This window comes from Aquarana catesbeiana, linkage group LG05 (assembly GCF_042186555.1).
Source record: "Aquarana catesbeiana isolate 2022-GZ linkage group LG05, ASM4218655v1, whole genome shotgun sequence".
Taxonomy (NCBI): domain Eukaryota; kingdom Metazoa; phylum Chordata; class Amphibia; order Anura; family Ranidae; genus Aquarana; species Aquarana catesbeiana.
Genome location: NC_133328.1, coordinates 207,304,850 through 207,328,531, shown reverse-complemented (window position 1 = coordinate 207,328,531; position 23,682 = coordinate 207,304,850). Strand labels below are relative to the sequence as shown.

The following is a 23,682-nucleotide window of genomic DNA, read 5'->3' as shown; positions in this document are numbered from 1 at the left end:
TCCCTCCCCCTTTTTCCTTTCCCGCTTTTGTACCCTCTGTCCCCTGTATACCCATGGATCTATATTCCAACACGAGTAAAACTGTCTTGAACTAGGGGAAATTATTATTCTTCTGGGGGAACTAATGATTCCTTGCCTCTAATTTGATTCTAGCATCACCGTTGCTCCATCTTGGGCACTGTATGCCCCCCACCGCCCATCCCCCCCCGCAGGGGGTAGTGTATGCGTGATCCCTTGCAAGGCATGTTGGCCTATTACCCGCTCTCTGGGGAGCTGGCCTGTCATTGGGGAGGCAAAGGACATAGGAGGGACCATATCTTTTTCATCACGAACATTCAGAACTATCGGGTACTTTGTGACTGGTAATTATGCAATTTATGCAGATATGTTGTGTTACATATACACAAGTCCTTTGTTGTTGGTGTTTTTGTGCTATGTTTGATATATGCTTACATTCCTACAGCTGACAACTATCCTCTGAAGAAGACCCAGTTAGGGTCGAAACGCGTCAGGATTTTAGTATCTATGATCTTGTCGTCTAAATACACTGTATTGTACACTGTTCCTGATTACAGGCACTGTCCGTCGTGTTTTTTATCTTATATTGTACTCCAGTTCATGTCCTGACTCTGTTGGTCAGAACCCACCTGTTTTATATAACCTTTTGTACTAATAAAATTATTTTTTGACTACTCACTCACTTTGAATTTATTGGCTGCTTTAAAGCCCCGTTAGGGGGTTTTCGTATATTTTTTCATGCATCTTGTGGGGTGCGCAGCCCATTTGTCTGTACTCCTGTGAGTGTCCCTGGTTTACCATTTCTCTATTATTATATATATTATATCATTATTATAACAATTTTTTAAGAGCTCCATTGGGGGGCTTTGGTTTGATATCAGAGGTCTAAACAGACCCCTGATATCTCACTTTTAAAAAGGATTCCCAGTCTCTTCCTCTGCAGCGAAACAGCTGGGGGAATCTGTGCAGCACAACATGATTAGGGTGTGCCCAGGCACACCCTGTGCGCACGCCTATGGTCTGGATGATCTTCTTTCACCCGACACCCCCAAAGAAGGGAATCTCTCCCACTCATTGCCAAGTCAGCTGCCTTTTTGGCTGATTCAGCAGCAGATTCCGTAAAAACTGCAGCCAGGATTTCTGCTCTCATTAATTCAGCTAGGCGAGAGCTATCTGGCTTAAATCTTGGGAAGGTGATCTTACCTCCAAGAATAAGCCCTGCGGCATTCCCTTTGAAGGCAAGCTCTTATTCGGTTCCTCCTTAGTGTAGGTCCTAGCTCTTTCCTCTGAGAAGAGTAAATGGTTCCCTTCTTCCCAAAGTCATAGACCCCAGAATAAGATGCCTTTTCGTGGCTTCCAAAACAAGGCTAATTTTAACCCTTTCATGACTAAGCCTATTTTTGAAATTTGGTGTTTACAAGTTAAAATCCGTATTTTTTGCTAGAAAATTACTTAGAGTTCCCAAACATTATATATATATTTTTTAGCAGAGAATCTAGAGAATAAAATGGCGATTGTTGCAATATTTTTTATCACACGGTATTTGTGCAGCGGTGTTTTAAACGCAAATTTTTGGAAAAGGGACACTTTCATGAATTTTTAAAAATCCAAACAGTAAAGTTACCCCAATTTTTTTGTATAATGTGAAAGATGATGTTACGCCGAGTAAATAGATACCAAACATGTCACCCTTTATAATTGCACGCACTCGTGGAATGGCGACAAACTACGGTACCTATGAATTTCCATAGGCGACGCTTTAAAAATTTTTTACGGTTACCAGGTTTGAGCTACAGAGGAGGTCTAGGGCTAGAATTATTGCTCTCGCTCTGACGATCGCGGCGATACCTCACATGTGTGGTTTGAACACCGTTTACATATGCGGGCGCGACTTCCGTATGCGTTTTCTTCGCTGCGCGAGCTCGCGGGGACAGGGGCACTTTAAAAAAATTTTTGTTTTATTTATTTATTTATTTTATTTATTTTTTTACTTTATAAATTGTGTTTAAAAAAATTTTTTTTTTTTTTTACTTTTATTGCTGTCACAAGGAATGTAAACATCCCTTGTGACAGTAATAGGTGGTGACAGGTACTCTTTATGGAGGGATGGGGGGTCTAAAAGACCCCCCATCCCTCCTTTACACTTCAAAGTAATCAGATCGCCGAAAACGGCGATTCTGAATACTGTGTACTTTTTTAAATTCGGCGCCATTGGCAGCCGAGTAAATGGGAAGTGACGTCATGACGTCGCTTCCGCGTTTACAACAAGAAGGCTGGAAGGAAACCGCTCACAGCTTCGTTCCAGCCCGCCCCCAGCCGCCGAAGATTCCCGATTGGACACCGGGCCTCCCGATCGCACGGGAGGCCCGGTAACAACGGCAGGAGGCGGCGGGAGGGGGGGGTGTCCCCTCCCGCTCCTCCGGTATAACAACCGAGCGGCTTTTAGCCGCATCGGTTGTTATACACGGGTAGCCGATCGCCCGCTGTAAACAACAGAACCGGGATGATGCCTGCAGCTGCGGGCATCATCCCGGTATAACCCCGGAAAGCCGAGTACGCATATCTGCGTACGGTCGGCGGGAAGGGGTTAAGGCCATCAGGCAACAGGCAAAGAAGAAATGGTCTCTTAACAAAGACAAGTAAAAAGCGGGGACTCTCTTTGCTCCTTCAGCCCCTTCCAAAAATCCCCAGTGACGCCAGGATAGGGGTAGGAGGAAAGTTGTCTCATTTCATCAAGGAATGGGCAGAGATTTCCGACAATTCCTTTATTTTTCAAACATTTGAAAGGGGTTACAGGTTGGAATTCAAAAGTCTTCCCCCCCAGAGATGTTTTCTTACCCATCTGCCGAGAGATGGCAAGCCATGATAAATATGATTTCTGTGTGGGAAACAGGGGGAGTTATTTCTCCTGTTCCGGAAATTCAAATATTCTGGGATTTTATTCTCACGTCTTCCTGGTCAAGAGGGCTTACGACGGCTTTCGTATGGTCATCAATTTAAGCATCCTGAACAAATACATAGTCTACTGTCACGTACCTGACGGTAGAGCCTGATATGCAGGGAGCGGCCTCTCTTACTCCTCTGATTCGGGCCCCCTGATAGAGCAGACAGGAGGCGCAGAAGTGCAGAGTCGCACGAGTGCCTGACGGGTCGTCTTCCTGGAACTGGGAACAGCAGCAGGGGGCACGGTGCTCGAGCAGGATTCTCCAGCTGGTGGAAGAGGCAGGTTAAGCAGACCGGGTCATACACTGGCGGGAACGTCAGGAGCAGAAGCGTAGTCAGGACACAGGCCAGGTCGGCAACGGGCTGGCAGCGTGGTAGTAGAAGGAGCAGGCAGGTGCGGAGGTCAGAACAAGCTGGGTCAGGTGCCGGCAGCAGGTAGCGGAGTCAAGGCAAGCCGGGTCAGTAAACAGGTACAGGTATCAGAAGTAAGCAGGCAGGAACACACGGGAACGCTGTAGAACGGACCGCACTGGATGCAAGCACAGACCAAGTTTAAATAGCCTCTTGGTCATGTGCACACAGGTGCACCGAAGGTGTTCTGGCAGAGGCTGAGGTCACAGGTCGACTTCTCCGTCGGCCATCTTGAGTACTGGCTGGTCTTCCCTGACATCTACAGACGTTTCCGGATGGAGAACATTTATTCTGTAAAGAATCTGTTGTTACCAGGGGTCTTCATGATTACCCTGGATCTTCAGGACGCTTATCTTCATGTACCAATCTGCCAGAGTCACTGAAGGTTCCTCAGGTTTGTGGCTGTCATGGAAAACAAGCCAAGTCACTGGCAGTTCAATGCCCTTCCTTTTGGTCTCTCGGCAGCACCCAGAATTTTTAAACAAAATCATGGCCGAAGTCATGGCCTTTTTTCGGTTACAAAGTGTGTCGATCGTCCCATATCTAGACGATTTTTTGATCGTTGCTCGAGATAAGGAGTCCCTTGTTCGGGATCTGCAGTTGGTTTTACGGACCTTTCAGAAATTGGGGTGGAAAGTCAACCAGCGAAAGTCTTGTCTGGTGCCCTCCCAGAACATACTTTTCCTGGGTTATCTAATAGACTCTTGTCTAAAAGATTTTTCTTCTTGAGAAAATTTAAAAAATTTTTCTCTCCGTGCGGGCCTTCAAGTTGCTCTCTCAGACCTCCCTTCAGCGGATCATGCAGTTGCTAGGGCTGATGACTGCGGCCATTCCAGGGGTGCCTTGGGCCCAATTACACTCCAGATCCCTTCAGGCGTTTCTTTTACTCCATTAGGATCGCAGGAAGAATTCGGCTGGTGCAGCTGCCAAGAGAGGATTTTCTTGATCTCTCCTGGTGGGAGCAGCGAGAACATCTGCAGGGAGGGAAGGATTGGGCACAACATTCCCCAGTAAAAATTGCCACAGACACCAGTCTGTGGGGCTGGGGTGCTCACTCACAGGACTGGCAGGCCCAGGGAGCTTGGTTGCCAGAGGAGGCAGGCCACTCCTCAAATTTCAGAGAACTTCTAGCTGTGGGGCTTTTAAAGCCCTTGTGTCTCTGGAAAGGAGGGTCTGTTCAAGAGACCTATTAATTTTCTCAGACAATGCCACAACTGTGGTGTACCTAAACAAGCAAGGGGGCACTTGTTCAAAGTCACTTCTAACGTTAACACAGCAGATTCTGTCCTGGGTGGAGATCAATGTCACTTCAGTCAGGGCAGTCCACATCAGGGGGTCAGAGAATGTGCTGGCGGACTATTTGAGCGGGGTGAGCATCAGTTCCAGAGGTTGGGAACTACATCAAGGCATGTTCCAGGAGGTTGTGCTAAGATGGGGTCTTCCCACAGTGGATATTTTTGCCTCCAGTCTCAACAAAAAACTGCCGGTGTTCTTCTCACTGAAGAGAGAGACGGGGTCCTTGGGGACGGATGCTCTCTCCTACCCGTGGGATTTCACTCTGGCCTATGCCTTCCCTCCTTTTCACCTCTTTCCTCTAGTAGTTCGGAAAATTATTCAGGACCACGCAGAAGTTGTTTGGAATGCCCCCTGGTGGCCCTCTCTGAAGAAGGCCCTCTCTGTGGATCCTCCCTGGCCCCTACCAGTTCGGAAGGATCTGCTCCATCAGGGACCGGTGTGGCATCCAAACCCTCAGACCTTTCATTTGACGGCCTGGAGGCTGAGCGGCACATCCTAAAGTTGAGGGGGTGTTCGGAGAGGGTTATTCAAACATCCTGGACAGCCGTAAGTTAGTCAAGAGAAGAATCTATGGGAAAGTTTGGAAAACTTTTATTTCCTGGCAAAGGAAAACCGGTTTAGATTCTTTTTCCACTCCCTGTATATTGGATTTTTTGCAGGGGGGAGTAGAAAAGGGACTCTGTCAGCACCCTTAGGGTTCAGATTGCTGCCCTATCGTTGTTTACAGAGAGAAGACTAGTTTAGGATCCTTTAGTCAGGAGGTTCCTTTCAGCCAGATCTAGACATGCTCCCAAGGTCATCAAACATATTCCTCCCTGGGATCTGTCGTTAGTGTTAAATGCGCTAACAAGGGTTCCTTTTGAGCCTTTGCATGAGGCTTCCCTGAAATTTATTTCTTTGAAGATTTCCTTCCTTTTAGCTATTAGGTCAGGGAGAAGAATTTCTGATCTAGAGTCTCTTTCCCGTAAAGACCCCTTCCTGAGGATTCTAGAGGACAGGATAGTGATTAGGCCTGATCCTTTCTATTTACCCAAAGTTTCTTTCAACTTTCATAGGTCCCAGGTGGTAGTCCTTCCTAGTTTCTGTACCTCTCTCAAGAATGCAGAGGAAGAAAGGTTTAGTCTTTTAGATGTGAAGAGATGTCTTCTGCTTTATCTAGAAAAGTCCAGTGGTTTTAGGAGTTCCTCACAACTGTTGGTGTTGTTCAAGAAGGGTTCCAAAGCATCGAAAAGTTCTATTACTAGGTGGATTAGGGGAGCTATTTATGAGGCATACAAAGCATCAGGTCACACTCCTCCTTCTAGAATTAGGTCTCATTCATAGAGATCCATGGCCACATCATGGGCAGAAAGAGAGGGGGCTTCATGGGAAGAAATTTCTAAAGCTGCCGTCTGGTCCTCCTCTCATGCATTTGTCAAACATTACAGAGTACAGATGCTTTCCAGCCAGGACCTCTCCTTTGGTAGGAAAGTGCTTCAGGCTGTCGTCCCTCCCTAAGGTATAGAATCTTGCTTCTCCTCTCAAGTAGCTGTGAGGGGGGGAAACCCCTGTTATGCCCCGTACACACGGTCGGATTTTCCGATGGACATTGTCCGATCGGAGCGTGTTGTCGGAAATTCCGACCGTGTGTGGGCGTCATCGGACATTTTCCATCGGATTTTCCGACACACAAAGTTGGACAGCAGGAGATAAAATTTTCTGACAACAAAATCCGATCGCGTCAATTCCGACCGTGTGTGGCCTGTTCCGACGCACAAAGTGCCACGCATGCTCAGAAGAAATTCCAACACGGGACAGCTCGTTCTGGTAAACTTAGCGTTCGCAATGGATACAGCACTTTCGTCACGCTGCAATGTTCAAAATGGTTTAATACAGCGCACTCTCTTCTTCTTTATAATGTGACAAGAATTAAGTCGTTTTGCTGCTCGTATTCACACACACTTCTCACAAACTTTTATTTGTGTTGTTTTAGTGGGATTCCCTGAATATATTGTTATTAGTTGTCACATCTGACAGTTTTATATTTTTTATTTTTTTTTTTATTTTGGATTTTAAGCCTTTTTTTTAATTTAATGTTTTGATTTTTTCCAAGGCTGATCTTTGTTCAATGTTATTTTTATTTTTACTCCAGAATATTTTTGGATGTGTTTTGTGTGTCAGGTTACCCCAACACCATTGATATCTTTTATTATTTAATCTCAAGGAGATTGTTTGGTGTTGGTGTCCCTTGTTCATTTCACATTGTATATTTGAAATGTACCTGAATCCTCACAAACAAACTGTCCTTTTTGAAGTAAAACACATAGGAGAGTATAATTCAAAACAAAAATCCTTTATTAAGGGATCAGAACCAAACAAAGAGGAAGGCAACACTGGATCAACAGGAGAAATTAGCGAAGCCTGGGACCCCCACGGCAGACATCAATTCTTCAACATCAAAATTGGTGGCCTGAGGAGTCCATATGTAAGGGAGGGCAGTCTGGTCCGGGATTCACAGAGACTTGGATAGCAGCAGATGACATGTGTGTCCGCAGGCTGTGGTACCACAAGAGGCTGCATTTTTTGGCCCACCAGACTGGATCCAGGGTCCTCACTGTCTGGTCTTCCTTTCACACTTCCTTCCGGGCTGTGGCTGTGCAGTTGGAGATGTGGCAGGAGGAGGAGTAGGACCTGGAGGAGGAGTAGGACCTGCAGGAGGAGGAGGAGTACCATCCCAAAGCTGTGTGTGAGGTGTAATTTGGCCCCTCATACCTTTCGCCAGAGCCTCAGATACGAGGGCCTCACACATGGCTTTTTGGCCCTCCTCCATCCTCTGCATTTTATATGCTATGAATGCAGCAATGTTCTCCTGCCTGGTGTGTGGTGCTCCCAGGACCTCTGTAGCCCTACAAAAGAATCTGATAGCCGCCTCCTCTAGGGTACTCCTCCTACTGCCACTTTCTGTTTCCAGGGGGGGATGGAGGGACCTGCAGATCAGCCAGCCGGCTCGGCCCGGCCACCTCCTGGCTGAGACTTCCCTGTGTATGAAAAAGGGACATAGTTGTAATGTTTTGCATCATCAATCACAATCCTTAATTAGTACTCCCAACTAACATATAGTTCACATCATTGATAGGACAAGCAGAAATATTTAGAGGAATGCTATACCTGGCTCAATCTGGGCTCCTCCACATGTGGCCTGGAAGGCCCAGGTTGGGCGTCAGAAGCCTCAGCCGGGGGGGAAGGAAGCGTGGAAGGAAGACTGGAGAGGGATGGCCTGGGTTCAGTCTGGCCTGCCAGAAAGTGCAGCCTGTCGTAGTACAACATCCTGGGGACATAGATGTCACCTGCTGCTCTGGATCTCTGCGAATCAAGGACTTTATTGCGCTCCCTCAGATATGTGCTCCTCAGGCCACCAATGAAAATCTTTAAAAAAGTGATGTCTGCCGTGGGGATCACCTGCTTCACAATTTCACACAATTGCTCCAGTGCTGCCTTCCTCTTTGCTTGGTTCTTGTAATGGGGGTGTTTAATCTCCCACAGACAGGGCAGCTCCCTTAGCATCTCTATGAAGACTGAAATGAAGTCCTTATTTTTCAGTACCATATCCATGTTCACTGCAAGACACAACACAAGACAAAGCCTAATGTCACACAAAACTCTCCTAATCTTGTTACAATATAGGCCTCAATCTAGAAGCAGTATAGGCCCAAGTTTGTCTCTTACCTTCGTTCTTACGATCGCCGCGTCCAATGCTCCTTCCTCCGCTCACAGATCAAACGTAATACGCACGCATGTTACGCTTTATATACACTGCGCATGCGTGTAACTCCGCCCGCCCCTGACGTTCTTTCTAGTGTATTCCCCGCCCCTTTTCGTTCGGCGCAGTGGGGGAAGAGCATGATGGCGGACATACAGCAGGTGCGGGCTAATTGTAGCAACGAGGAGGAGGAGGAGGAAAGGGCGGATCCAGGCACGTCCCGATCCAGAAGGAGACGTTTTAAGGCCACAAATATGTCGTTTGGGGAGATGTTGGAGATGGTCGACATCATGAGGAAGTCCGACTATGACGGAAAATATGGGCCTTACCCCAACCCGAACATCCGAAAGGCCAAGATCATGGCGAAAGTGGTCAGGAGTCTAGAGCGGAATTTCGGGGTACGAAGGTCTAAAGATCAGCTCAGGAAGCGGTGGTCGGACCTGAAGTTGAGAGAGCCAGAGCAGTACCGAAAGATCCGGAGAGTGCTGCAAAAAAGTAAGTAGTTGTGCTGTGTTCCTATTCTTTCTGTCTTTATTACGTTCGTTCTGCTCCATATGCTTTTATTAGTTGTAACGTTTCAAAAGGTCAACTTTAATGTTCATGGGCACATTATTCGTTTGTATCAAACATTTTTCTTTCGGCCTCTAGAACACCATTGTTTAGGCCATATGCATTTTCACACATTTTTGGGGGCCTACTTGGATGCCAAATATTTGTTTGTGTAGATGGGTTTGTTACTAGAATGAAATGCAAACTAGATTGTGTGTAAGGAGAGGACACTGAGCAGCTGTTTTCACATCTGGACACTGGAGCACTAGTGTGGGACACAAGAACACCATTTTTATTAGGGGGGGCCACACAGGTGCTCCAGTGTATACTATAGGGGGGGTTACATCTGTGAAGCTTGTACCAAACAGGTAAAGTATTGCAGCTTGACAAAGGGCAATAAAAAATATACATCTTGGAACTCTGCTAAAATAGACAATTGTACCCCACTTCCGAGCAATGTTTCCTATTTCTATAGTTCTGCCATCAAATATCTGTGTGCTAAGTATACCATTTTTGTTTTACATAGGGGATAAAAGACTCGGAGGACACCCCTCATCCCAGGAGACCAGAGACCCCCCCCCCCTCTGGAAGAAGGGGAAATACCCCCAACCCAAGAAGCTGAGCAGGAGGAAGAAGAAGATGTGGTGGAGATTGGCACCACAACAGGTGAGTGTCTGCGACCACAGACTCAGGTAAAAGAGATGGCTGGTGGCAGATTTTTGAGACCTTTTTTTTTTGTTCTTTATCTCTTTTTAGGTGATCGTGATCCAGAACGCTTTACATCTGAAAGTGCCCAGATACTGATCGGGGAGATCATGGGGTGTAATCTCCAACTGCAAAACATCCAGCAACAAATCAGTGATGTTATTAAAAAAAATAATAACATCATTGATGTTTTGGGGCGAATTTAAACCCCACAAAATCACCTGTTTTATCGTACCAAAATTTTTTAAATGTTTAGAAAAGCCAAATTTGGAGGATGCACACAGTGTGCCAACATGTGCTATCTGCCATCACGGGATATCAATGGATGCGTTTTGGGGGTGCAACCCCTTCCTCAATTATAAAGTAGCATTGAGGAAGGGCTTGCTCCCCCCAAACACGTCCCTTGATCCCCCCTGATGGCAGATAGCACATGTTGACATTCGTAAAATGGTGTGCATCTTCCAAATTTGGCTTTTCCAGGGGTGATTTCCCCCCATCTGAACGCTATATCAAACCCAGTTCCTAAATACTGATGTCTGATATAGCCTTCAGGTTTTACCTAATGTGAACTTTGTAAGTTCAAGTTTTTTGGCTTTCTTGTTGGTTTTACAGAGGCCTGTTTTATCTGAAATGGATATTTTGATTTTTCATAATGCTACTGCAAACATTGTTATACAACAAACATGTTGGTTTGTTTTAAAAACCTTTGGGAAATGCACATGTGATTGTGCACGTATAAAAAAGTGCCTTACTCAAGAATGTGTGGATTATTGTCTCAACACTACAACACTTTTGGGGTGATGTAATTGCTGTTTTATGCAAAAATGGGGGTTATTTCCTAAGGGCAAATCCTCTTTGCACTACAAGTGCAGGTTCAGTGCAGTTGCAAGTGCACTTGTAGTGAAATGTGTTTTTGCATTTAGGAAGTACCAGCCAACACTGTTTTTTATAAGGTTACCCAATCACGACATTTTCTGCACTCAACACATTTCTGTCAGGGTCAGCTAAAACAAACACAAGCAGTAAATGTCCACCAAGAATTTCTTTTGGTTGATTTTTATTTGAAAAAGGTGTCACAGATTGTCTGGCATATTGATAGCCCCCCTACCCGCAAAGAACTCCAGGTAGCGTAACCGGACATCACGGGCATTCAGGGAGGGCAAGCCAGGACGGCCACTTTCAAGCGCCGTCAGTGTTGATGGATTAGGGATTCCGGCCTCAGGCCCAACTGAGCCAGCATAGTTGGCTGAATGTTTTCTTAAAAAATTATGGAGAACACAGCAGGCAAGTATTATATGGTTCAGTTTATACTCCGCCATATGGATGGGTGTCAGAAATAATCGGAACCGGCTGGCCAGGATTCCAAATGTGTTCTCCACCACTCTTCGGGCTCTGGCCAGCCGGTAATTAAAAACCCTCTGTTCCGGGGTGAGGGTCCTCATCGGGAATGGCCGCATCAGGTGGTCCCCCAGCGCAAATGCTTCATCAGCAACAAACACAAATGGGAGACCTTCAACATTGTCCTCTGGAGGTGGCAAGTCCAAGCTGCCATTCTGGAGACGCCTGTAGAACTCCGTCTGGGCGATCACTTCACCATCGGACATCCGGCCATTCTTCCCCACGTCCACATACAAGAACTCGTAATTAGCCGACACCACCGCCAACATCACTATACTATTAAACCCCTTGTAATTATAATAGTACGACCCCGAGTTGGGTGGTGGGACGATGTGGACGTGTTTCCCATCAATTGCCCCTCCGCAGTTAGGAAAGTCCCACCGCTGGGCAAAGTGGGAGGCCACAGTCTGCCATTCCTGTGGCGTTGAAGGAAACTGTTGAAAAAAAAATAAACCTTACTATTTTTTCACAGAAACATGGCAAGCAGATTAGACACAAACATTATGGGGCAACCTCCAGATAGCATTTACTAAGGGGAATTTAACAAGGCCAAAGTATAAGGTACACCTATCATATTCCCTCTCCCCCCCTCTCATGGGCCATTTCTAACATTATAGGGGGGGGAACTCTTGGACAGGTAACCCTCTTCACTTCATTGAGAGATGAATGCCTAAATACAGGGTATTACTTGGAACAGCCCCTCCTTAGTTACACTATTGGCAGACCACTGGACAGGTAAGAAGTGTCATAATACAAAGATATAAATACACACTGTACACATTTGAACATTCTGCTATTACCTATCAAGATAATAATAGGATACAAAAACTTTAAACAGTACCATTGGAAAGTATACAGGCAGGCCCTTGCACTACATGCTTTGGGGAATTCATCCCTAAATCTGACCAGTAAAGAGGTGGGTATAGTGTGTATGGGTTTGGCAAAGTCAGCAGATAGATGATTGAGGATAGATAGAGAATTGGGATCAGCTGACTTAGCAGTTGGGGGGGAGGGTTAAAAAAAATTTGGGGACACCACAAAAAAAAGCCTCTGGCACTCTGTCTGAATTTAAATCAAAAATAACATTTCCAAACATTTTAGGGGGTGTTTGGGGTAAAGCACTACTATGGAGCTGATAAAATACATTGTTAAGTGACTACATGAGGTGAATATAGGCCAGGAGACACCATGCTGGGGAGGTTATTGAAGGGCAAATATGTATGAAGGACATAAAATAATAATTACCTAAAAATCCAGCATGCATGAGAACAAAGGGGACATTCACAGCATATTACAATCATGGTAATTAGGGAATGAGGGAAGAAATACAATATATTATCAAACATTAAATACAATAAAATGGGATATAAAAGGATAAAAATCTTACCTTCATATACTCCTTCTGCAGGACCTGGATGATGGCAGAACAGGTCTCTGGGATAATGATCCCCAGAGCCTGGGGGGAGATGCCTGTCGAGAACTTCAAGTCCTGCAGACTTCTCCCTGTGGCCAAATACCGCAGGGTAGCGACCAACCTCTGCTCCGGAGTGATGGCTTGCCTCATGCAGGTATCCTGCCTGCTGATATAGGGGGTCAGCGAAGCCAACAAACGGTGAAACACGGGGTCCGTCATCCTGAGAAAGTTCCTGAAATCATCAGGATTATTCTCATGGATCTCACGGAGCAAAGGCATATGACAGAACTGGTCACACTGAAGCAACCAATTCTTGGTCCATGAACTCCTCCCCACCCTGTTCATGGACTGGACTTGTGTCAAGGTCAGGACCCCAACACCAAGCCCCCGCACAGCACGAACTCTACGAGGAGTACGCATACGAAACATGGCTAGAAAACGGTCGGCTTCTCAGAACGAAGTAACAGAACACACTGAAGAACAGCAAGGCCTGTGAAGAGCGACCTGAAAAACAGCAACGAGCAGGCAAGATCACACAGAAAACTACGATACGAACTGACTGCACGCACTGAAGAGCAGATACAAACCCACAAGCACAAACTGAACGTCAGAAAACGATCTGAAAGCCACGAGTCTGAAAAAGCGCGAATCGTCTCTCACCAAACTTTTACTAACACGAGATTAGCAAAAGGAGCCCAAAGGGTGCCGTGCTTGGTTCTGAACCGGCCTTTTCTAGTCTCGTCGTACGTGGTGTACGTCACCGCGTTGTTGGCGATCGGAAATTCCGACAACTTTGTGCGACCGTGTGTAGGCAAAACAAGTTTGAGCCAACATCCGTCTGAAAAAATCCTAGGATTTTGTTGTCGGAATGTCCGAACAAAGTCCGACCGTGTGTACGGGGCATTAGACTTACCGGTAATGGTATTTCCAGGAACCTTCCAGGACAGCATCTATATTCCCACCCTATTCTGTTTTTTCACTGGTCAACCTTGTTTACCTGGTGGTGGTGTTTTTTATATGAGTTTCTGTTTTTTTTCCTCTGCCGAGTGCACGTTTAGTGGAGGTTTACTTGATCTTCTAAACTAAGGGGCAGAGGAAAGGGAGGGGCCTTTTGAATTGTATCTGATTTGTGTTTCCTGTAGAGGGCGGAGCCAATCATCTCAAGTAGCTGTCCTGGAAGGTTCCTGGAAATACTGTTACCGGTAAGTCTAACGGGGTTTTTTTCACACAAATAGAGCTTTCTTTTGGTGTATTTAATCATCACTGGGTTTTTTATTTACGGCTAAATCAACGAAGACTGAAAATTTGGAAAAAAACAAAAAAATTTTCAGTATTTATTGTAAAATTTTGCAAACAGGTAATTTCTCTCCTTTACTGATGTGTGCTGATGAGGCTGCACCCCACTCCCTCTTCATTGCCTCTCCTTAGTGTCCACCTGTGTCAAAGGTGGGGTCCTTTAGTTCTCCCATATAGAGGAGTGTATTTCTCCCATGGTTCAGAGAAGCAGGATTTCCCATTCTATTGATAGCGTAGGACCCACTAAATATGGGGTACTTAGTCGCAGTAAGTGGGCTTAAGCACCATATAGCAATATGGTACGACCAAATCCCCATTTTTTTTTTTAATGTTTAGGTGTTTTAAATAGTCTCGCAGGAGGTAAATGTCTTTTTTTGCATGTGCGCTTTAATATTTTGTTCTGTCTTATGGCTGCACCATCATTAATACATCTTTTTAGGGTTTAACCCCCAAATATATTGTTTGTTTGCACTGATAGGTGACACTGATTGGCAGAACTGGTGGGCACTGATGGGTCAGCCCTGATTATCAGTATGCATGTCCCTTTTAGGAAGCTGGTTATTGGCTCTTATCTCATCATACTGAAGTGCCGATAACTGGCTTCTGTTGACATATACGTGATCAGCTGTGATTGGACACAGCTGATCATATGGTGGCTCTTTACTGCAATATGTGATCAGCAGTGTCCTCTATACACTGCAGAGTCCGCCCCGCAACGGGCACGATCATACAACGCCGTTCCAGAACTAGCCTACGCCGCCATTTGGCTATAGCACGGCCGGCAAGTGGTTAATATCGCTTTAATGTGTTTCGTGCCCGTTAAAAACTGAGCTGTTGGTACTGCGCATATCTGAAGAAAGAAAAAAAAAGCAAACAAGAAACTGATTAATCTATGTCCACTGAAGGATTAATCGTGGGAAATTTGGTTTAATACATGGTTTTGTTTGAGCTCACGACCGTGTGCTCGTTTTTCAAAAACAAGTTTGAACGATTCTTTTACTGGTGTATGGCCAGCATTAGTCTGGTTCCATTATCTTCCCCCTAACAGTACGTGAAGATGATCTGGCACACATTTTCCCTCATCTGTTCCTTATTAGAATAGCGGAGATCACAGATCTCTCTCAGCAGAGTGGAATCCTTGCCACGCTTCCCGCGCACAGGAAGTACGCCTGCGCCCCGCACTCATACCGCACAGCCCATCTACAGGAGACACGCTTTCTATCCTAGAGCGGGAAATGTTCAGACTACAGCAGTCACACGGCAAGACTGATCTCCGTATGACCGTACACATCGCACTCCCTCCCCTCAGCTGCCTCTACTAACAGAAAGCAACAGACTCCTCCCCCTATAGCCCACAACCACTGACGTGTCAGTCACACCACACCTAACTCTCACTGTGATTGGTGCGCACATTACTACCCCGTTCTCATCTTCCTAAATATAGTAAAAACAGAAGAAAATACACGAATGGTATAACCCTACACAGCCTCCCACTACACCGTACTAGCTCTACATCCCAACCCTCTGCCATTGGACGCCACCTCTCCTCAACTAACTTCCAACCCTACGCTGTCTTAGCGCGCAACCCCGCCCGCTCTACGTGACGCCAACATTTAGGCGCGACTTCCGCCCTAACCCCTCCCCTTATGTCTGGTGGGCGGAGACATTCTACCAGCAGCGTCCCCGCCTACGGCCTGACGTCAGAGTGTGGGCAGAAGCCGTCGCTTCCTTGCCCCTCCGTAGACGTAGCGCACGGCAACGTCCCGGGGCTGTGTCAGTGAGAAAGAGAGCGCAGAGACGCGTACGAGTCGAGGCGACGACTGGACAGCACCGAAAGCATCATGGGTGAGTCTCACAAACACACAGCCCGGGCTCTGCTAGACTGAGTGTGGGCCGTGCCTGGCGTATGGAGAGGGCAGTGCGGGGCCCCGTTGTGTGCTGCTACAGAGAGGAATGATGGAGGGAAGAGGCCCAGTACTGTAGAGGAGGGGAAGAGAGGCAGCTGGATACTAATGTTTATATAGACTGAAGAATGTGCTGGAGGAGAGAAGAGGGCTTATTTACATGAGGCTAAGGAGGGGGAGGCCTCCGTGTCCTGCATCAGAATGGCTTCCTGAGAGCAGACATGGATATTATAAGATAAGGATACCCACTTCTACACAGTGCTAATGGCAAGAGTCATACATGTGTATTGTGTGTGGCTTCATGTCTCCCCAGTACTCCCAGACCCTCATGGCACCTTATTAGCCTGATCATTGTATGAGTCGTGTTCATTGCAACTCCATGTAGGGAGGCAATTCAAAGAAAAGGAGAATGCTTACCCCCCCCCCCCCCAAAAAAAAAAAAAATATATATATATATATATATATATATATGTTCCTCACCCCACCCCACCCCCTGACTTCAGGCCTCTTCCTGTAGGTGTTGGTTGTTGTCACTCACCCTCAACACAGGATCCTTGAGAAGCTAAGGATCCCCAATCGCGTGAGAAGATTCTCCAGTGCTGTGCAGAAGTATGTTCATATGGGATTTGTGATTCCCCCCCCGTTCCAGCATCCTGCCCATGAGCAAACCTATCAGGCAGCCTGCCATCAAAAATGTCCATTGTGTCATGGTTTTTAGTAGATTGGTATGTTGCATTGACCCTGTTTGGTCATTTTTGTAATCTAAGGCGCTGGCCATACGTTAACCAATTTTCTTTCCTTCAACCGTTGGTTGAAGGAAAGAAAACTACTTGATTTCCCCATCAACACATTTAGGCCCCTTTCACATGTGCGCATGTTCAGATCCGACTGTCAGGTTTTTTTTTTTTTTTTTTAGGCGGATCTGAACAGTCACTCCATACATCTCTATGGAGCAACGGATGTCAGTGGTGACATATCCGCTGCCATTCGATTTGCAAAATCTAGACGGATGGATGTCCTATTTTCCATCCGTCTAGCGGATCAGATAAAAGCGGACAGGCGGTCTGTAATCATCCTATTTTTTCCCCCCATAGAGGAGAGCGGTCTCTCTGACAGGTCCATCCCTGCACAGTGTGCAGAGACGGTCTTTTCATCCGCCAAGATCAGTGGGGCAATCCCTGCTGAGCAAGAGGATGGCTAAATATGGATCCACGGGTCTGAAAGGGGCCTAAAGCTGATCACTACATCTGAGCACCAATTTTTTTCATTGTTAAAAATCTAAGAAAACTAACCCATCCATCCATGTCTCAATGCTTTATTGTGTTAGTGTCACTAAACCCAGTAATATGAAAATATTTCATTTGCCCCCCCCCCCCCACAGTGCCCACAGCTTATAAGTCTTCTTTATACATTAAAATACTGCCACTATATACCTTTTTGGATACTTTGTATACTATGGTTACATGATAAACTGCAGTTTCTCCGCTGAGAGTTCAGGTAGGAGCATATTTCCGCTACAGCCTGTATACACGCCCACATGTGTGATATCAATATCATGTGACCTGGCTATCTCTAAGAACAAGTAAATGTTCTCTCCAGCATAAGACACAACTGAGCATGTGCAGGTCGGCTACTCTGCCTGTGTTAGCTGGCCTTCCCCAGATAGGCAGTTCAGAAGGGGAGAGGGGGAGAATAAAACGGCCTTTGTACACAATGCAGAGGAATAACCCCTTAACCGGTTTTATATCGGGCATTTTCACCCCCTTCCTTCCCAGACCAATTTTTAGTTTTCAGCGCTGTCGCACTTTAAACGACAATTGCACGGTCGTGCGACGTTGTACCCGAACAAAATTGACGTCCTTTTTTCCCCACAAATAGAGCTTTCTTTTGGTGGTATTTGATCACCTCTGCGATTTTTATTTTTTGCGCTATAAACAAAAGAAGAGGGACAATTTTGAAAAAAACACAATATTTTTTGCTTTTTGCTATAATAAATATCCCAATTTTTTTTTTTTAAAAAACAATTTTTTTCCTCAGTTTAGGCCGATACGTACTCTTCTACATATTTTTGGTAAAAAAACCTGCAATAAGCGGATATTGATTGGTTTGCGCAAAAGTTATAGCGTCTATAAAATATGGGATAGATTTATGGCATTTTTAAAAAAAAAAAAAAAAAATGTATTTATTTTTTTTACTAGTAATAGCGGCGATCAGCGATTTTTTTTTTTTTTTTTTTTTTTTTTCGTGACTGCGACATTATGGCGGACACATCGGACACTTTTGACACATTTTTGAGACCATTCACATTTATACAGCAATCGATGCTGTAAAATTGCATTGATTACTGTGTAAATGTGACAGGCAGTGAAGGGGTTAACCACTAGGGGGCGGGGAGGGGTTAAATGTGTTTCCTAGGGAATGCTTCTAACTGTAGGGGGCGGGGACGCACAAGGGGAGGTGACCGATCAGTGTTCCGCTGTTCTGGGAACACAGATCGCTCTCCTCTGAACTGACAGGACGTGGATCTGTGTGTCCGGCCCAGTTAACGGGCAATCGCGGGTGCCTGGCGGACATCGCGGCCGCCAGGCACACGCACTGGGTCCCGAGGAACGCGGCGCGCGCGCGCGCACCCCCTAGGCCGCCGGGAACCCGAGGCCGTCATATGACGTCCACCCAGGATGGGAGATCCCATCTGTGGACGTCATATGACTATAGGCGGGTAGGGAAGTGGTTAAGTTCTACATTAAGTATAATAACCAGCATGCTATGCTGCATATACAGACTGAATTTACTGTTGTGGATTTAGTAACACTTTAAGAAATCACTGTGAAAATCACTCTCTAGCATTTCTAATAAAATACTCATGTTCACCAGTGCACCATGGATCTCGAATTGCAGTCCAAAGCCTTTATTGTAGAAAGAGCACATCACAACATATGTGCAACGTTCTGGAGCCATGTAGCATTTATCTGTGGCCATCTTGAGTAAGGGCAATGATTCTTGTAGTATTTACTTCCTGGAATCCATCTGCCCTTAGCTCAAGCATGCATACAGGAGAGTGTTCTTGGCTAAGAAAATTCCACCTCCTCTATTACCTGGTTCTAAAGGCTCTCCTTTTTTCCTAAAATAATAGGTTATTCATGCCTGCTCTTTGCAACAATATTGTACAGAGTGGTCCAACACCACCTTTTTCGGTCCCCCATCGGCACTATCCACATCGTCTTTCAGCGGGTTCCTTAGTAGCTAGCTATGTGGGTGCACTCCTGAGCCAGGCTGTATGTGTCCAAAGACACACACAGCCCCACCACGCATGGCTGTGAGAGGAGGAAGAGAGACCAGACAGGCACAGCTCTGGATCGAGGGAGGACTTGTATGTGTTTGAGACTGTTTGTTCTTACCAGGCAATGCATTAGGGAAAAAATGACTTTAATACCCCTTTTAAGACGGCAGTCTGAGTACATACTTTTAGATAATCACTTGAAGCAAGTAGTGACCAGAGCCAAATAACTTTGGTTATGAACATTCCACCCCGCTGCCTTTTCACACAGGAGGCAGTAGGTTTTATTGACCGTGTTCGTACCGGATTTCTGATCTGCTTCTTTCCCAGGATCCTACACATGTGCAAACCTATCGGGGCAGTCTGCCATCAACAATTTCTATATTGTCATGGTTTTTAGTAGTAACTTCCATAGGTTGCATTGTTGATCATTTTTGTAATCTAACGATGGTGTTCTCAGTGGCTTGAAAATTGCTGTATGTATGGTTTAGCATAAGGATGCCAGTTGCCCTATTGGTTAGAACTTGTTCACACCTGTGACCCATTCAAGGCAAATTTTACATGCATTACCATTGAACACTAAATAACATGCATTTTGATGAAAACACATTAAAGATGGTTGAAGCAGGATTTTTTTTATTCTGCACTGCACCCAAGATGCGCTGTTGTAAACAGGGCATTACTGTACCTATTCCATTACTATGGGCTATTAGTATTAGAATTTTTTTTTTTTTAGGAAATGACTATGGTACTGGTCTAGTTGCACTACTGGGTGTGTTTTCTCTATGGTAGATTCTGTTTATATTGTTTTGTGGTTTATATATTTTTTTTTTTGGGGGGGGGGGGGGCACAGTGGCTAAGTGGTTGGCACTTCCACATAGTAGCACTGGGGTCATCAGATCAAATCCCAACCACAGCACTACCTGCATGGAGTTTGCATAGTCTCCTGTGTTTGTGTGGGTTTTCCTCCATGCTGGTAGGTTAATTGGCTCCTGTCTATATTGGCCCTAGTATGTATATGTGAGAATGAATGAGAGACCTTAGATTGTAAGCTACTTGTGGGTAGGGACTGATGTGAATGTACATTGTACGGTATATATGTAAAGCCCTGCTTAAATTGATGGTACTATATAAGTACCTGTAATAAATATTACAAATATGTGATAATAAGTGAAATTGTTGTCCATAATGACTAGTTATGTTTGTTTCATTGACTCAGAATTTAAAGATTCTATTTTTTTTTTTTCTGTTTAACAGTTCCCTTAGGGGATTGATGGCAAAGTGTGCCAGGAAGTTTTTAGAACATTTTAGCAACTGTGTCTCTAATTAGCATAATTAGGCCAAAAGGCAAGGAGTGAGATAAATAGTTTAATTATTACATGCGTGCTTTTGAAGATTGTCAAAAATGTTGCTAGATTTAATGGTTTCCTCTTTTGTATCCTAAGATAAACCATTTTTAGCTCGTATGCACACCTAGTTAGCGCTTTTTATTTTATTTTTTTTTTATTTGTGTTTCAATGAAAAAAAAAAAAAAAACCCTGACAGCTCTGTTTGGAGCCACTGTATGTAACCAATCCAGTGTTAGTACAGCGACCTCCCCCCACTGTTCTATTGTGTTTTGATGGGGGGGGGGATGCCCCGCCCAAACACAGCCATTGGCTGAGAGTGCTGATTGGGAGCTGCCCGACTGCTGGTTTGCATGCTTGTCTGACAGAAACCAGCTGAATGGCTGGCTTCTGTCGGACCGGCTGCCATACACACGGGCCAAATGTCGGCCGGTTTGTATTGAACCGGCTAATGTTGCCTGACATTCTGACCATTTGTCCTAGGCTTTAGGCCTCTTTCATACGAGGGATCCGTATGTCCGTTTTTCATCCTTCCATTTTCGGATGAAAAACGGACATACATGTATCCCTATGGAGCGTCTGATGTCAGCGGTGACATGTCCGCTGACATCCGACCCGCTCCGATCCGAAAAGTGTAACGGAGGAAAACCCTACTTTTCCATCTGTTATCGGAACGGGTGGCGACGGACACTATGGTCCGTCATCACCCGATCCCCCATAGGGGAGAGCGGCGCTCTGACAGATCCGTCGCTGCACAGTGTGCAGCGATGGACCTGTCATCTTTTTGCTCAGCGGGGATCGGCGGAGCGATCCCCGCTGAGCAAGCGGGTGTTCACGGGGCGGATCATCACTGATCCGCCCCGTGTGAAAGAGCCCTTAGACAAAAACAGGTGTAAAGGGGAGGGAGACTGTGATTCTGCTAAGTAATAAAATACTGAGAGCAGTATTGTTTTTTAGCTTAAGCATGTGATCACTTTTAATGTGCGTGACATTATATATGTTGAGCGTCCAAGAACAACTTTACTTGAAGGTCTGATTGTAAAATTTGTTTTGTGTACATGACAAGTCGTGTTACTAGCTATAAGATGTTCAGCTAGTAACTAAGGAGATTTCTGAAAAAAAATTCAGATTGTATGCTTGCTTCTATTATCTGTAAAATTTCAAATATATAGTGCTTCGTTCTAAATAAAAAGTGGTCATCTATACGTTGATGTGGTCTCATGGCATAGAAGCAGACTTGAAGATGTTATTTGATTTGTACAAACACTTACCTTGTGTTTGTGACTGAAGGATAGCAGCTGTGTTAACTTTATTACATGGCTGACATTCCATGCAATTCTTTATTTTCACTGCAAAAATATCACATTTCCTTATAAACAGGTTTTCAAATTTTGACAAAAGATGAAGTGGGTTCTTTAATGTATTGCTTTTGGGAAGGAACAGTCTCTTTAAAATGCCTTTGATACGCTGGGAAATAAATGTGGACCCCCTCCTCTGATTCACCCTCCTTCTTCTTTTTTTTTTTTTTTTTTTTTGTCTGCTGGGTTGGACTTCAGGAAGAGGCTCCTCCCTAGCATTATCAGAGATGTCTGGAGATCTGGTGTGTGGCTGTCAAGCCCAGACCATCTTTTACCTTATTTATGTCCAGGGGGCCGGATAGCTGTGCTCCTGCCGGAAAGGCAGAAGGAGTGATCTTCATGTGGGAGGAAATGGAGGAACAGGGTTTGGAAGGTGAACTTTGATGCGTTTTTGTTTCTCAAGCCCTAAGAACTATTTGTTGTAACTTGAATACTGCTGTTTTTATAAGCTGTTTTAGTTATTCCACAACTTTTTATATGAGCAATGAAATCAATATATTTTTGTGCTTCTGGAACTTTTCCAGTTTTACGTAGGTTTTATGGAATAAAAGTGCATTTCTTGGCTATTTTATCTATGGTGTTGATAATTTGATTTTTTTTTCTACTGTTGTCAGATTAACTATTCAGAACTACATGTAAAATGGTTGATGGCTGTTTTTAAATGTGATTTATAGTGCCTTTTGCTCAATTTCGATCTTTGTGCCAGCAGCATGGGCTGGATTATAGCCCTTTACCTCTTTTTAAGCTGGGAATTGTATATTTGTTTTGAAAAATGTTCCTGAAACATTTTAAACAGTCCCATTTGTTGATGCCGGTGTTTCTAAGCTTGATTATATCTCTTAAAAACATTTAGTTAATAGAGACCTTGCTTAACAAATCTTTTATAAATAACAGCAATGAGAGATTTTTATAAAGTCTACTGTTAAATGTAATTTAATTGTAGTCGTCTAGTTTGAATACGTAGTTGCCTGATTCTGTTGCATGTAAAAGGAAGAACTTGGCATGTAGGGTCATTTAGCAAATTATTTTGTCAGTCAAAGATTATGTATCTTTTTTTCATTGTAAAGACTGAAACACAAAGTTATTAAAGTTATGTTGTCAGTCATACTTGACTTATTTTGACATTGTAGGTAACTTTTTAAATGTATCTTGCTGTTTTGAGATCTACAAACTTGTGCTGTGGTAACTGTTTGTATTCATTTATTAGGTGGCGCTGTTTTCCCCAGGAATCACAAGGGTATTTTTCCATGGGACCTTATAATTGGCTTTACAGTTGATCAATACTGGCTGTACATTCACATTTCATCACATTGCTTAATGTGGTCTAAATGAACAATTTTAAATTTGAAAATATTACAAGGACCAACATTTTAAAACTTTTTTTTTTCACATCACAGAATGAAAAAAACACACTTTAATTCTGGACTACATTATTCAAATCTATGTTGTAACAGGATTATTTGACATTGGAAAAATGTGCTTCCATTAATAGAAGCGTTGTACCTGGGATTTGCTTAACAAAGTTGTTATAATACTGTGTCATCTCATGTGGTGCTGTAAAAAGTATGCGATTGGGGGGGGGGGGGGGAGGCAACAGAGATAATATAAATACATTAAATGTATCCAATAACTGGCACATACAGTTGTATAGGAAAAACAATCAGTAATGAAGTAAAGGGGAGAGCCCTGCTTGTACAAGTTTTGCAATTTAGAGGCAACGAGCATATTGGCTGTCCTGTATTTTTTTTTTTTTTTTTTTTTACTTAAAGGACTCTGGGGGGGGGATAGTTTCCTGCATGGGTTAACTGCTCATTTTTGTCTAGGGGATTGCAGAGCAGAGATATATTTACCTAATCTGCTGATCTAGCACAAGACTGGTCCCCGCAGCTTCTGCTTCCCGTACACTGGTGATCTTGTAAATTGCCTGTTCCCAACAGCATCACACCTATAGACTGGCTCTGGACGTGAGGGCAGCAGGAACAGTTCACTGCTGGATGTGGGGGAGCAGGGGTTTTTGAAGAATTGGGT

The 23,682-nt window shown here is 44.6% G+C and overlaps 1 protein-coding gene across 1 annotated transcript in view; it reads left to right on the top strand.

Moving 5' to 3' along the window:
- Nucleotides 1–15,519: 15,519 nt before the first annotated feature.
- SEPTIN7 (septin 7) overlaps nucleotides 15,520–23,682 on the top strand; it is a gene marked incomplete in the record, with an annotated part of 203,744 nt that continues 195,581 nt past the window's right edge. Inside the window, 1 exon segment of the mRNA XM_073630520.1 lies at nucleotides 15,520–15,614. Within this exon segment, the coding sequence (XP_073486621.1) occupies nucleotides 15,611–15,614 (4 nt within the window).